The sequence below is a fragment of the Ranitomeya variabilis genome, chromosome 1 (assembly GCF_051348905.1).
Source record: "Ranitomeya variabilis isolate aRanVar5 chromosome 1, aRanVar5.hap1, whole genome shotgun sequence".
Lineage (NCBI taxonomy): Eukaryota > Metazoa > Chordata > Amphibia > Anura > Dendrobatidae > Ranitomeya > Ranitomeya variabilis.
Window position 1 is genome coordinate 832,199,639 of NC_135232.1, and position 15,865 is coordinate 832,215,503.

At 43.3% G+C, this 15,865-nt stretch overlaps 1 protein-coding gene across 2 annotated transcripts in view; it reads left to right on the forward strand.

The window, feature by feature from the left end:
• Nucleotides 1-15,865, forward strand: part of CCDC158 (coiled-coil domain containing 158) — a 175,097-nt gene that overhangs the window by 136,843 nt on the left and 22,389 nt on the right. For both annotated transcript variants that reach the window (XM_077275754.1, XM_077275763.1), the window contains exon 22: nucleotides 10,829-10,930. In XM_077275754.1, the coding sequence (XP_077131869.1) occupies nucleotides 10,829-10,930 (102 nt within the window). The remainder of the gene's footprint in view (nucleotides 1-10,828; nucleotides 10,931-15,865) is intronic.

The following is a 15,865-nucleotide window of genomic DNA, read 5'->3' on the forward strand; positions in this document are numbered from 1 at the left end:
GCACAGCCCACAGAGAACTATATACAGCCCACAGTAGTATACAGCACAGAGCACAGCCCACAGAGAACTATATACAGCCCACAGTAGTATACAGAGCACAGCCCACAGAGAACTATATACAGCCCACAGTGGTATACAGCACAGAGCACAGCCCACAGAGAACTATATACAGCCCACAGTGGTATACAGCACAGAGCACAGCCCACAGAGAACTATATACAGCCCACAGTGGTATACAGCACAGAGCACAGCCCACAGAGAACTATATACAGCCCACAGTAGTATACAGCACAGAGCACAGCCACAGAGAACTATATACAGCCCACAGTAGTATACAGCACAGAGCACAGCCCACAGAGAACTATATACAGCCCACAGTAGTATACAGCACAGAGCACAGCCCACAGAGAACTATATACAGCCCACAGTAGTATACAGAGCACAGCCCACAGAGAACTATATACAGCCCACAGTGGTATACAGCACAGAGCACAGCCCACAGAGAACTATATACAGCCCACAGTAGTATACAGCACAGAGCACAGCCACAGAGAACTATATACAGCCCACAGTAGTATACAGCACAGAGCACAGCTCACAGAGAACTATATACAGCCCACAGTGGTATACAGCACAGAGCACAGCCCACAGAGAACTATATACAGCCCACAGTAGTATACAGCACAGAGCACAGCCCACAGAGAACTATATACAGCCCACAGTAGTATACAGCACAGAGCACAGCCCACAGAGAACTATATACAGCCCACAGTAGTATACAGCACAGAGCACAGCCCACAGAGAACTATATACAGCCCACAGTGGTATACAGCACAGAGCACAGCCCACAGAGAACTATATACAGCCCACAGTAGTATACAGCACAGAGCACAGCCCACAGAGTACTATATACAGCCCACAGTAGTATACAGCACAGAGCACAGCCCACAGAGTACTATATACAGCCCACAGTATACAGCACAGAGCACAGCCCACAGAGAGCTATATACAGCACACAGTAGTATACAGCACAGAGCACAGCCCACAGAGTACTATATACAGCCCACAGTAGTATACAGCACAGAGCACAGCCACAGAGAACTATATACAGCCCACAGTGGTATACAGCACAGAGCACAGCCCACAGAGAACTATATACAGCCCACAGTAGTATACAGCACAGAGCACAGCCCACAGAGTACTATATACAGCCCACAGTAGTATACAGCACAGAGCACAGCCCACAGAGAACTATATACAGCCCACAGTAGTATACAGCACAGAGCACAGCCCACAGAGAACTATATACAGCCCACAGTAGTATACAGCACAGAGCACAGCCACAGAGTACTATATATAGCACAGTAGTATACAGCACAGAGCACAGCCACAGAGTACTATATATAGCACAGTAGTATACAGCACAGAGCACAGCCACAGAGTACTATATATAGCAAACAGCACACAGTAGTATACAGCACAGAGCACAGCCCACAGAGAACTATATACAGCCCACAGTGGTATACAGCACAGAGCACAGCCCACATCTCTTCTCTTCCTCCACCCCCTCCCCTCACCTCCTCCGAGAATGGCCCCACAGTCCAGAAAAAAAAAAAACTCTCCTCACCTCTCCTCTTGCCAGCGTTGCTTCCGCCTTCCTGCTCCTGTCTCTGTCTCAGCAGCGTGCAATCTGCCCGGGACACAGCAGGTGCGCGATGATATGACGTCATCGCGCACCCGCAGTGTCAGAGGCAGAGCGGGGAATGATGGGAGAGGAGCATCTGTAGACGCTCTCCTCCATCATTGAATTCAACTGTACCGGCGTCTATACGCCGGTATAGTTGAATGCGACGGCGGGGGCGGGGGGAGGCGGATCGAGCGGCCCTCTACTGGCACCGGCCCTTCTGGCATTTGCCAGAAGTGCCCGATGGCCAGTCCGGTCCTGCACTTACTCCTAGTTCCAGGAGTTTTGACTGAAACCTCTTTTTCAGTAATTTAAATGGAAACTCTAATGAAATTGCTAAATGTGAATCTAGGCTTTTAGCTATTTTTGGGAGGCAGAATAAGCAAGTCGACAGCAGTTTAACCCCTTAGTGACAGAGCCAATTTGGTACTTAATGACCGAGCCAATTTTTACAATTCTGACCAGTGTCACTTTATGAGGTTATAACTCTGGAACGCTTTATCGGATCCCGCTGATTCTGAGATTGTTTTTTCGTGACATATTGTACTTCAAGTTAGTGGTAACATTTCTTCGATATTACTTGCGATTATTTATGAAAAAAAATGGAAATATGGCGAAAATTGTTAAAATTTTGCAATTTTCAAACTTTGTATTTTTATGCCCTTAAATCAGAGAGATATGTCACGAAAAATAGTTAATAAATAACATTTCCCACATGTCCCCTTTACATCAGCACAATTTTGGAAACAAAATTTTTTTTTGTTAGGGAGTTATAAGGGTTAAAAATTGACCAGCAATTTCTCATTTTTACAACACCATGTTTTTTTTAGGGACCACATCACATTTGAAGTCATTTTGAGGGGTCTATATGATAGAAAATAACCAAGTGTGACACGATTCTAAAAACTGCACCCCTCAAGCTGCTCAAAACCACATTCAAGAAGTTTATTAACCCTTTACGTACTTCACAGGAACTGAAACAATGTGGAAGAAAAAAAATGAACATTTAACTTTTTTTTGCAAACATTTTACTTCAGAACCATTTTTTTTAATTTTCACAAGTGTGAAAACAGAAATTTAACCACAAATTTTGTTGTGCAATTTCTCCTGAGTACGCCGATACCCCACATGTGGGGGTAAACCACTGTTTGGGCGCACCGCAGAGCTTGGAAGAGAAGGAGTGTCGTTTTACTTTTTCAATGTAGAATTGGCTGGAATTGAGATCGGACGCCATGTCACGTTTGGAGAGCCCCTGATGTGCCTAAACAGTGGAAACCCCCCACAAATGACACCATTTTGGAAACTAGACCCCTTAAGGAACTTATCTAGATGTGTGGTGAGCACTTTAAACCCCCAGGTTCTTCACAGAAGTTTATAACGTAGAGCCGTGAAAATAAAAAAATCGAATTTTTTCTACAAAAATGATCTTTTTGCCTCCAAATTTTTATTTTACCAAGGGTAACAGGAGAAAATGGACCCCAGAAGTTGTTGCACAATTTGTCCTGAGTAAGCTGACACCCCATATGTGGGGGTAAACCACTGTTTGGGCGCATGGCTGAGCTCGGAAGCAAAGGAGCGCTATTTGACTTTTCAATGCAAAATTGACTGGAATTGAGATCGGACGCCATGTCGCGTTTGGAGAGCCCCTGATGTGCCTAAACAGTAGAAACCCCCCAAAAGTGACCCCATTTTGGAAACTAGACCCCCCTTGGAACTTATCTAGATGTGTAGTGAGAACTTTGAATGCCCAGGTGCATCACAGAAGTTTATAATGCAGAGTCGTGAAAATAAAAAATATATTTTTTTTTAACAAAAAAGATTTTTTAGCCCCCAAGTTTTTATTTTCACAAGGGTAACAAGAGAAATTGGACACCAAAAGTTGTTGTCCAATTTGTGCTGAGTATGCTGGTACCCCATATGTGGGGGTAAACCACTGTTTGGGCGCATGGCTGAGCTCGGAAGGGAAGGAGCGCCGTTTTGGAATGCAGACTTTGATAGAATTGTCTGCTGGCGTTATGTTGAGTTTGCAGACCCCTAATGTACCTAAACAGTAGAAACCCCCAACAAGTGACCCCATTTTGGAAAACAGACCCCCAAGGAACTTATCTAGATATGTGGTGAGAACTTTGAATGCCCAAGTGCTTCACAGAAGTTTATAATGCAGAGCAGTGAAAATAAAAAATATATTTTTTTCCCACAAAAAAGATTTTTTAGCCCCAAATTTTTATTTTCACAAGGGTAACACGAAAAATGGAGACTCTATGGGTATTTTTTAGCCAAGTTTGGAAATTTTTTTCACCACTTAGATAAAAAAGAACCTAGATATGTTTGGTGTCTATGAACGCGTAATGACCTGGAAAATCATAATGGTCAGGTTTGCCATGTAGTGAACATAGTAAAAAAGCAAAACAAAAAACAACTGTAGGATTGCTATTTTTTTGCAATTTCACTGCACTTTGAATTTCTTTCCCATTTTTAAGTACACGATATGTTAAAACCGATGGTGTCGTTCAAAAGTACAATTTATCCTGCAAAAAACAAGCCCTCACATGACCATATTGACAGAAAAATAAAAAAAAGTTATGGCTCTGGGAAGAAGGGGAGCAAAAAATGAAAATGCTAAGCTGAAAATATCTCTGGTCATGAAGGGGTTAAAAAAGGTCAAGGGTTGATGCTGTTATCTTCACACAAAGGGGACGTGCAGTTATCCTCACACAAAGGGGAGGTGCAGATATCCTCACACAAAGGGGAGGTGCAGATATCCTCACACAAAGAGGAGGTGCTGTTATCCTCACACAAAGGAGAGGTGCTGTTATCCTGATACAAAGGGGAGATGCCATTATCCACATACACAGGGGAGATGCTGTTATCTTCATACACATACTCCTAGTTCAAGGAGTTTTGACTGAAACCTCTTTTTCAGTAATTTAAATGGAAACTCTAATGAAATTGCTAAATGTGAATCTAGGCTTTTAGCTATTTTTGGGAGGCAGAATAAGCAAGTCGACAGCAGTTTAACCCCTTAGTCGTGAAAATAAAAAAATTATATTTTTTTTAACAAAAAATATTTTTTAGCCCCTAAGTTTTTATTTTCACAAGGGTAACAAGAGAAATTGGACCCCAAAAGTTGTTGTCCAATTTGTCCTGAGTATGCTGGTACCCCATATGTGGGGGTAAACCACTGTTTGGGCGCATGGCTGAGCTCGGAAGGGAAGGAGCGCCGTTTTGGAATGCAGACTTTGATAGAATTGTCTGCTGGCGTTATGTTGCGTTTGCAGACCCCTAATGTACCTAAACAGTAGAAACCCCCAACAAGTGACCCCATTTTGGAAAACAGACCCCCAAAGAACTTATCTAGATATGTGGTGAGAACTTTGAATGCCCAAGTGCTTCACAGAAGTTTATAATGCAGAGTAGTGAAAATAAAAAATATATTTTTTTCCCACAAAAAAGATTTTTTAGCCCCAAATTTTTATTTTCACAAGGGTAACAAGAGAAATTGGACCCCAAAAGTTGTTTTCCAATTTGTCCTGAGTATGCTGGTACCCAATATGTGGGGGTAAACCACTGTTTGGGCGCACAGCAGAGCTCGGAAGGGAAGGAGCGCCATTTTGGAATGCAGGCTTTGATAGAATGGTCTGCGGGCGTTATGTTGCGTTTGCAGAGCCACTGATGTACCTAAACAGTAGAAACCCCCCACAAGTGACCCCATTTTGGAAACTAGACCCCCAAGGAACTTATCTAGATATGTGGTGAGAACTTTGAATGCCTAAGTGCTTCACAGAAGTTTATAATGCAGAGTAGTGAAAATAGAAAATATTTTTTTTTTCCACAAAAAAGATTTTTTAGCCACCAAGTTTTTATTTTCACAAGGGTAACAAGAGAAATTGGACACCAATATTTGTTCTCCAATTTGTCCTGAGTATGCTGGTACCCCATATGTGGGGGTAAACCACTGTTTGGGCACACGGCAGAGCTCGGAAGAGAAGGAGCGCCATTTTGGAATTCAGATTTGATAGAATTGTCTGTGGGTGTTATGTTGCGTTAGCAGAGCCCCTGATGTACCTAAACAGTAGAAACCCCCCACAAGTGACCAAATTTTGGAAACTAGACCCCCTAAGGAACTTATCTAGATATGTGTTGACAACTTTGAATGCCTAAGTGCTTCACAGAAGTTTATAATGCAGAGTAGTGAAAATAGAAAATATTTTTTTTTTCCACAAAAAAGATTTTTTAGCCCCCAAGTTTTTATTTTCACAAGGGTAACAAGAGAAATGGGACACCAATATTTGTTCTCCAATTTGTCCTGAGTATGCTGGTACCCCATATGTGGGGGTAAACCACTGTTTGGGCACACGGCAGAGCTCGGAAGAGAAGGAGCGCCATTTTGGAATTCAGATTTGATAGAATTGTCTGTGGGTGTTATGTTGCGTTAGCAGAGCCCCTGATGTACCTAAACAGTAGAAACCCCCCACAAGTGACCAAATTTTGGAAACTAGACCCCCTAAGGAACTTATCTAGATATGTGTTGACAACTTTGAATGCCTAAGTGCTTCACAGAAGTTTATAATGCAGAGTAGTGAAAATAGAAAATATTTTTTTTTTCCACAAAAAAGATTTTTTAGCCCCCAAGTTTTTATTTTCACAAGGGTAACAAGAGAAATTGGACACCAATATTTGTTCTCCAATTTGTCCTGAGTATGCTGGTACCCCATATGTGGGGGTAAACCACTGTTTGGGCACACGGCAGAGCTCGGAAGAGAAGGAGCGCCATTTTGGAATTCAGATTTGATAGAATTGTCTGTGGGTGTTATGTTGCGTTAGCAGAGCCCCTGATGTACCTAAACAGTAGAAACCCCCCACAAGTGACCAAATTTTGGAAACTAGACCCCCTAAGGAACTTATCTAGATATGTGTTGACAACTTTGAATGCTCAAGTGTTTCACAGAAGTTTATAATGCAGAGTAGTGAAAATAAAAAAATATTTTTTTTCTCACAAAAAAGATTTTTAGCCCCCAAGTTTTTATTTTCACAAGGGTAACAGGAGAAATTGGACCCTAAAAGTTGTTGTCCAATTTATCCCGAGTACGCTGATGCCCCATATGTGGGGGTAAACCACTGTTTGGGCGCACGGCAGAGCTCAGAAGGGAGGGAGCACCATTTGACTTTTTTAGCACAAAATTGTCTGTCGTGTTTGGAGACCCCCTGATGTACCTAAACAGTGGAAACCCCCCAATTCTAACTCCAACCCTAACTCCAACACACCCCTAACCCTAATCTCAACCCGATCCATAATCCTAATCACAACCCTAACGATAATCACAACCCTAACCCCAAAACAGCCCTAATCTCAACTCTAACCATAACCCTAATCAAAACCCTAAATCCAACACACCCCTAACCCTGATCTCAACCCTAACCTTAACCCTAATCCCAACCCTAACCCTAATCCCAACCCTAATCCCAACCCTAACCCTAATCCCAACCCTAATCCCAAACGTAACCCTAATCCCAACCGTAACCCTAATACCAACCCTAATCCAAACCCTAACCCTAATCCCAAATTTATCCCTAACTTTAGCCCCAACTTTAACCCTAATTTTAGCCCCAACCCTAGCCCTAACCCTAACTTTAGCCCCAATCCTAACCCTAAATTTAACCCTAACCCTAGCCCTAACTTTAGCCCCAACCCTAACCCTAAGGCTACTTTCACACTTGCGTCGTGTGGCATCCGTCACAATCCGTCGTTTGACAATAAATGGCTTCACCCAACTACAAACCAAGAGGGGAGAAAAAGTTTTGGTGTTATCATTTATAGTCTCTGAAAAAAGTCCAAGAGAGCATAAATTCTGCCAGGGTATGTAAACTTTTGAGCACAACTGTATATATAATGCTAGTGTGGTTGCTGACAGTGGTGTCTGAGTGAGTGTCTTAAAGGGAACCTGTAACCTCCCCAGGGCCTATTAAAGTAAAAGAGCCACCTTCAACAGCACTAAGGGTAAGTTCACACAGGGCGTTTTTGCTGCATTTTCTTGCTGCTTTTTTTAATGCTAATTTTCAGCTGCTTTTTACAGTACCAGCAAAGCCTATGAGATTTCAGAAATCTCATGCACACACATTGGTTTTTTGTGTCATCAGGACTTTGTGCTTTGCTGCATTTTTTGGACATAGAGCATGTCACTTCTTTCAGCGTTTTTTCTCCCATTGAATGGATGATGAGAAAACGCTGCAAATACGCAGGTTGACTTTTCTTGCAGCGTATTTGCTGCAGAAAAGTCAAGTACAGCCGGATGTGACCTCACACTCCCGAACCCCATTCACTTGAATGGGGGGCCCGACAATACAGCATACATATGCATGACCGCACGGCAAAAACCGCTTGTGATCAGCGGGGAATAATCCCCGCCGGTCAGAGAGACGCAGTTCCCATGCTGTCAGAAGACAGCTGGAGCGTTCAGCTGTGATCGGAGGTATAAACTTTACCTCCAGTCTATCAGACACCTATCCATTACTAATCCTATAGTTGTTAGATGTAAATAAAGATACAGCCAGATAAAGTCCTTTAATGAAATAAAACACCACACAGTTTTACTATTTTATTATTCAGGTAATCCAAGTGAAGCCATCAATCTCCTGAAATAAAAATAATAAACCAAGACAAATACTCCCTGGTCCAACACAGTCCAATATAACGAGTGTCCCACGCAGTAATCCATATCTAGGGGAGATAACATTTACAACCGGGAGTGCTGCTAATGCGACCGCTCCTAGCTGTAAACTACTGGGGAATGAATGAGACGCAGGCTCAGTAACTAGCGGTGACGTCACTGAGCCTGCGCTCTCTCACAGCCTGACCTGAGGTAACCCTTGGACCGTGGGAAAATGCCAGTCAAGAGGTTACCTCATGAGGTTATCTATCTATTCTATCTTTTCTATCAATCTATCTATTTTTTTATTCTTAATCTATTCATTCTATCTATCATCTATCTATCTATTCATTCTATATATTGTAGTGTGGCTAAAGGTTGTATAGTCGACGGGAGGTATGTATCACAGAGAAGGCTTGTCGCTGTGATGTAACCCGGAGTGTTTTCTGTAATGCACGTAAAGCAATAAAGAATTGTTTGGTATATTTGGGTCCGGGTTACGGGTAGCTATGAGAGATGGGAGGGTCTGGCTACCCATATACCTCACCCTTGGGTAAGGGGCATAACCATGCATATCTATGTTTGTTTCAGGACCTGTGGTGATGTCAGAACCACATGTCTAATCATGTGACAGGTACCTGGGTGTGGTTTCAGGCTACATAATGGAGGTGTGTTTGGCACATGCTGGTGAGTGTTTTTGAATCTGTGAGTGTGGACAGAGATCCCTGTGTCCAGGCGGGACACTACAGACAGGAGTCTGTGTGTGTGGAGGAGAAAGCCTCCACAGTGTGTTAAGGCTCCAGGACTGGGACTGCGTGCTGGACATTGCACAGCTTGTGTGCCATCAGGCCTGAGAAGAGCAGAGCTCTTCTATGGACTTTTATGTTATGTCGGCCTGATGTACGGACTGTTTTCCTTTTGGTTGCTGCCTTGCTGGTTTATGGAGCAAATAAACCCACATGGACATTAAAGAGAATGTGCCTCCTGTTTCCTCCTACGCACGTGAGCGAGTGAACCCCTACAATATCTATTCATTCTATCTATCTACAGGAATTTTTTTTTTCCTCTGGGGCACTCAACTTTATTGGCATGCACAAAGACAAAAACGCATGAAAAAACGCACCAAAAAACGCACCTAAACCTGCGTTTTTGAAGCAGCTTATTTCCTGCCAAGAAGATCAGTTTTTACTGCAGAAAAAAATGCCCTGTGTAAACTTACACTAAGAGTATGTGTCCACTTTCAGGATGGCCGGCGGTTTGGACGGCGGTTTGGACGGAGCGGATAAATTTGCTCCGCCCAAAGCTCCGCCCCCTTCTGGAGACGCGATGATGTCGGATGTGTTCATTGCACACATCCGGCATCATCGCACCCCATACATAGGGCCCTGTGATTTACCTTGCGTCTTGTTTATTGATGTACATGTGTTGATTATTGGTCACAGCACAGTGACCATGAATTGCGCTTTATATATCATAATCTGTTTTATGTATTTTTTTAATTGCATGTCTTTTGTTATATCGCTGTTGTGTATGCACGTACGTTTAATGTTGTTATTTAGCTGCTGTATTTCTCCATATATATTGCGGCGTTATTCACCTATTTGCCCCTATCCAACATGGCCGCTGCTGCATTTCCACATATGCCTCACTTACATCCGGCTTCCCTCTCTCACTTCCGGTCCACTGCCTTGCGCTGGATTGCATGGGCCTGTGCTTTCTGGCGCCGGTCAGCATGTCTCGTCAGTGCGGTGAGTGGTGCGGATTGGTTCATTTGAATTGCCGGCAGCTATAAATAGTTTTATGGCCCTTTCATGGCACGCCCCTTGAGGAAGGATTACTCAGAAACGTGCGTCGGGGTGGGAAGGAGACGGCACGATTACCCTGCTACATTGCTGGTATGCTTTCCACTTTGGTCTTTATGCTATATTTCTCCATGTGCTCCCAGCCTGATATGTGATATGTTACAATTCTAATTTTCACTGTTGGGGATTTCTGCATGGATTTAATCTGTTTGATATACTCAGTACTGTGTACTTGCTTTACACTATGGGTATCGTTGTCCTGCTCTTAATGCTCCATGTGTTTTTTGTCGCCACTTTTTAACCCACTATTGTGTCTGATTTTTGACCAAGCATTTATATTTAATAAACTTTTTTCATGATTTTTTCAACATATTTGGACTATTGCACTACTTCTTTGTGTTTAGCTTCATTAGAGGTATGGCGGGAAATTTATAAAAGTATTTATTTCAGTGTTCCTAGGGATAGTAAACATAAGAGCCACCTTCACAGAATGCAGCCTTAGTGCTGCCGAAGGTGGCTCTTTTACTTTAATAGGCCCTGGGGGGGGGTGACAGGTTCCCTTTAAATAATTATAAAATTGGTTTAGAGTGGCAGCACCAGAATTCTCTATGAAGGGACTATACTTCTGACATGGAACTCAAAATGTAATGTAAACAGGCCCTAAGATTGAAAGCTTGAAATTATTTTATTTTCAGGTACACCAGCTTCTGGCTTTGTCAGCAGTACTTATGAAAATCTACAGCACAGATTAGAATGTTTGCAAACCATCGCAAATGATCTACAATTAAAAAATAAAGGTAATAGTAATTTCTTTATAGTATCAGTAAAAAGATAATAGAGATATCATATAATGGTATAGGTTCACGGCATGTGAAAGAGGCTCAGTTCAGTTTCGGTTGAAGGGCCCGAATCATTATATGCAATATGAGGTAATAGTTACATGATGTGATGAGCTTTATACAGGGTGGGCCATGTATATGGATACACCTAAATAAAATGGGAATGGTTGTGATATCAAGTTCCTGTTTGTGGCACATTAGTATATGCGAGGGGGGAAGCATTTCAAGAATGGTGGTGACTAGTGATGAGCGAGTGTACTCGTTGCTCGGGTTTTCTCGAGCACGCTCGGATGACCTCCGAGTATTTATGACTGCTCTGAGATTTAGTTTTCATCGCTGCAGCTAAATGATTTACAGCTACAAGACAGGCTAAGTACATGTGGGGGTTGCCTGGTTGCTAGGGAATACCCACATGTAATCAAGCAGGCTAGTAGCTGTAAATCATTCAGCTTCCGCGATGAAAACTAAATCTCCGAGCAGTCATAAATACTCGGAGGTCACCCGAGCGTGCTCGGGAAAACCCGAGCAACGAGTACACTCGCTCATCACTAGTGGTGACCATGGTGGACATTTTGAAGTCTGCCATTTTGGATCCAGCTTTATTTTTTCCAATGGGATGAGGGTCATGTGACACATCAAACTTATTGAGACTTCCAGAAGAAAAACAATGGTGTGCTTGGTTTTAACATAACTTTATTCTTTCTTGAGTTATTTACAAGTTTATAACCACTTATAAAATGTGTTCAAAGTGCTGCCCATTGTGTTGCATTGTCAATGCAACCCTCTTCTCCAACTCTTTAGGGCTGCAACTGAACATTGTTAGACAAGAGATAACCCACTGGGGCTTGATGAGAGGCTTTAGCCATGGCGCAGACTGAATTTGTGAACATACTCTTCAATATCCTTATGAGCATTCTGCCACCAAAAGGACTTAGAAAGAGATCTCCAAGTGGCAGAAGAACCCGGATGCCCAGCTAAAATGAAATCATGTACTTCATTAAGAAGATCTACACGTAAAGAGGGTAGTACATGAATTTTGTTTATAAGTAAACCTTCTGGCACACTGTCCTGAGCATCCTGAATGTGCTGCCTGAGATCTATCCCCAGAACACCAACCAACACCCCCTCACTAAGAATCTTCACTGGATTTGTGTCCCTCAATTTTGGGACAAAGCTACAGGACAAAATGTTAGCCTTGACTTTCTTAGCTCCCGGGAGATAAAGGCCCCGTCTCACATAGCGAGATCGCTAGCGAGATTGCTGCTGAGTCACAAGTTTTGTGACGCAACAGCGACCTCAGTAGCGATCTCGCTATGTGTGACACGTACCAGCGATCAGGCCCCTGCTGTGAGATCGCTGGTCGTGTCGGAATGGCCTGGACCTTTTTTTGGTCGTTGAGGTCCCGCTGACATCGCTGAATCGGTGTGTGTGACACCGATCCAGCGATGTCTTCACTGGTAACCAGGGTAAACATCGGGTTACTAAGCGCAGGGCCGCGCTTAGTAACCCGATGTTTACCCTGGTTACCAGCGTAAATGTAAAAAAAAAAAAACTACATACTCACCATCTGATGTCCGTCAGGTCCCTCGCCGTCCGCTTCCCGCTCTGACTGAGCCACCGTATAGTGAGAGCAGAGTGCAGCGGTGACGTCACCGCTGTGATCTGCTCTCACTTTCCGGCTGGCAGACAGTCAGAGCAGGAAGCAGACGACAAGGGACCTGACGGACACCGAAAGGCGAGTATGTACTGTTTGTTTTTTTTGGTAACCAGGGTAAACATCGGGTTACTAAGCGCGGCCCTGCGCTTAGTAACCCGATGTTTACCCTGGTTACCCGGGTGCTGCAGGGGGACTTCGGCATCGTTGAAGACAGTTTCAACGATGCCGAAGTCGTTCCCCTGATCGTTGGTCGCTGGAGAGAGCTGTCTGTGTGACAGCTCCCCAGCGACCACACAGCGACTTACCAACGATCACAGCCAGGTCGTATCGCTGGTCGTGATCGTTGGTAAATCGCTATGTGAGACGGGGCCTTAAGTAACAGCAAAATCAAACCAGCCAAAAAAAGGGCCCACCAAGCCTGTCTGGTGTTTAAGCACTTAGCTAAGTCAATTTATAACAGGTTCTTGTGATCAGTAAAGACATTACCCTTATATCTTGACCTCTCCCACCAATGTCTCCATTCTTCAAATGCTCTTTAAATCGGCAGAAGCTCTTGGTCACCTTTATCATGATTAGAATTTGCTTGGGAGAACCTCTGAGGAAAAAAAGCACAAGGATGTAGATACCCACTTTTTTTCTGTGAAAGAACAGCTCCAAATCCAATAGCGGAAGCATCTACCTTAATAAAGAAAGGCAGATCGACCTCTGCTTGATTTTGAACAAGAGCCTTAGGCTGGGTTCACATTGCGTTAATGTGTGCACGCTAACGGACAGCGTTGCACGGCGAAAATGTCGCAATTAACGCCGTGCAACGGGTCCGTTAGCGTGCCCATTGACAGCAATGTAAATTTCTCCTGCAGCGCATCACTAGCGCGTGCCTTTTTCGGCTCGCGCTAGCGATGTGCCGTTCTTCTGTGACACGCCTCGGACGCTGCTTGCAGCGTCCGCGGCGCGCCCGAGGTCCGTTCCCCGCTCTCGCAGATCGGGGATCTGCGAGAGCGGGGACGTTAACGCGACCCCTAACGCGGCCCCTAAAAAAACATTGCGTTAGCGCAATCCGCTAGCGCTAAACGGATTGCCTAACGCAATGTGAACCTAGCCTTAGAGAAAGTTGTCTTGAGACCAGAAAAAAGTATGTACTGCCTTGGCTGACCATGAAGAAAAATCTGTTCCCTTCTTAGTCATATCAGTTAAAGGCTTGGCTATAATCAAAAAGGTCTTAATGAACTTCTGATAAAAATTTCCAAAGCCAAAAAATCTCTGTATCGTTTTCAGGTCACTCAGTTAAACCCAATCGAGGACTGCTTGCACCTTAACGGGGGCCATTCAAAACCTTAATGCAGAAACCATATGTTCTAAGACCTGGACCTGCTGAATCGCAATTGACATTTCCCCAGTTTGCAAATAAATTATTGTCACATAGAACTTGGAGGACCTGTCTGACATGCTCATAATACTTCTCCTGAATATGCGAGTAAATCAATATGTCATCCAGGTAAATTATCACAAACTTACCAACCAGTGAACAAAAATTTCAGTTATAAAATTTTGAAAGCCTGTCAGAGCATTGATTAATCCAAACGGCATCACCAAATTTTTAAAATGACACTCAGGCGAATGGCGTACTGAATGCGGTCTTCCATTTGTCAACTTGACAAATGCGGAGAAGGATCTATGCCCTTCTCAAGTCAACTTTGGAAACCATTTAGTGCATGAGAATTTTGTTAAAAAAATCAGGTATAAAGGGGCAAAGGATAAAGATTGTGAACCACGATTTTATAAATCTCTCTAAAATCCAAGCACAAACACAAAACTCTATCCTTTTTTTTTAACAAAGCAAAACCCCACAGCGACTGGAGAGGTAGATGCCCGTGTATGACCTTTAACCAGAGTCCCTTGAATATAGTTTTTCAAGGCCTCACTGTCTGGAAGAGAAGGGTTAATCAAATGAGCTTTAGGCATTGTAGCTCCTTTATATGAAGTCAACAGCACAATTATATGACCTGTGCGGCTGAAGAATATCACACTCAATCTCAGAAAAAACATCTGACCCATACTATTCCTAGAGATTTTTAGACCCCCAAAATTAATGGACTCATATTGGAACTCATAGGTCAACAGACCAATCTCATTGTTGTTCAACTCATTCACAAAATTGTTGAAGGAGACCGCATTACCAGACTAAAAAGCCAGTACATCATCTATGTACTTACCCCAGAATATTATCTGGGGTTTACACCAAAAGATCTCATTCTCCCCCAAAACAGCCTGGTCCTTCTACCAGCCCAGGAAAGGTTAGCATACGTGGGAGAACAGGGGCTCCCCATAGCGGTACCCCTGAGCTGGTTGAAGAACCTGCTGCCAAACATAAAAAAATAATGCTTAAGTACAAATTCAAGTAGCTCAACAGCAAATTGATTATGACAGGACAGATGTGTTCCCCTTGATCTGAGAAAAACATCAATGGAGGCCAAATGTACGTCATCACTAAGATTAATATCCTCTTATAGCTTGAGAAGGAGATCCGACAAATCCCTATTATATTATTTTTTAGATCTAAAAATCTCTAGGAATAGTATGGCTCAGATTGTTACTGAAACCTTTTACAAGCCCAAGGCTACGAATAATCTATTGCTCTGGGAGAGTCATCACCGACATAGCTTGAGAAGGGGAATACCAAAGGGCCAATATTTACACGTTAGAAGGAATTGTTCAACAGATTCTGGCTTTTTTCGACAGGCCAGGGATTTAAGGGACACATTTATGGATAGGGGATACCCACTTGGGGTCCTCAATGATGCCTTTAAATCTTCAAGTACTAAGGAAAGAAGCTAACTGCTTGTAAGTAAGACTAAAGAGGAGGAAGGTAATGATCTTAGGATCATGGGTACTTTTCATGATCAATCATATGAGGTTAAAAATGCTATCTGGAAATATTGGGGTATCCTCAAAATGGATTCCCGATGCCCCACTAATCACGTACAGAAGGGGGAGATCGATCCGCGACCAATTGGTTCATAGTGCCTTCTCTCCTCTAAAAAAGTCCCCTGTTGTGAATTCTGTTCTCGAACTCCCTCCTGTGGTGATGAATGGTACTTCGGCGAGTTCTGTCCATGGACTCCCTCTGGTGGCTGTGAGTGGAGCTGCTGGTTCTGAGGTTCCTTCCTCAGCTGACCTCGTTTAGTCCTTTGCTGGCTGCTCTATTTAACTCCACTCAGATCGTTACTTGATGCCAG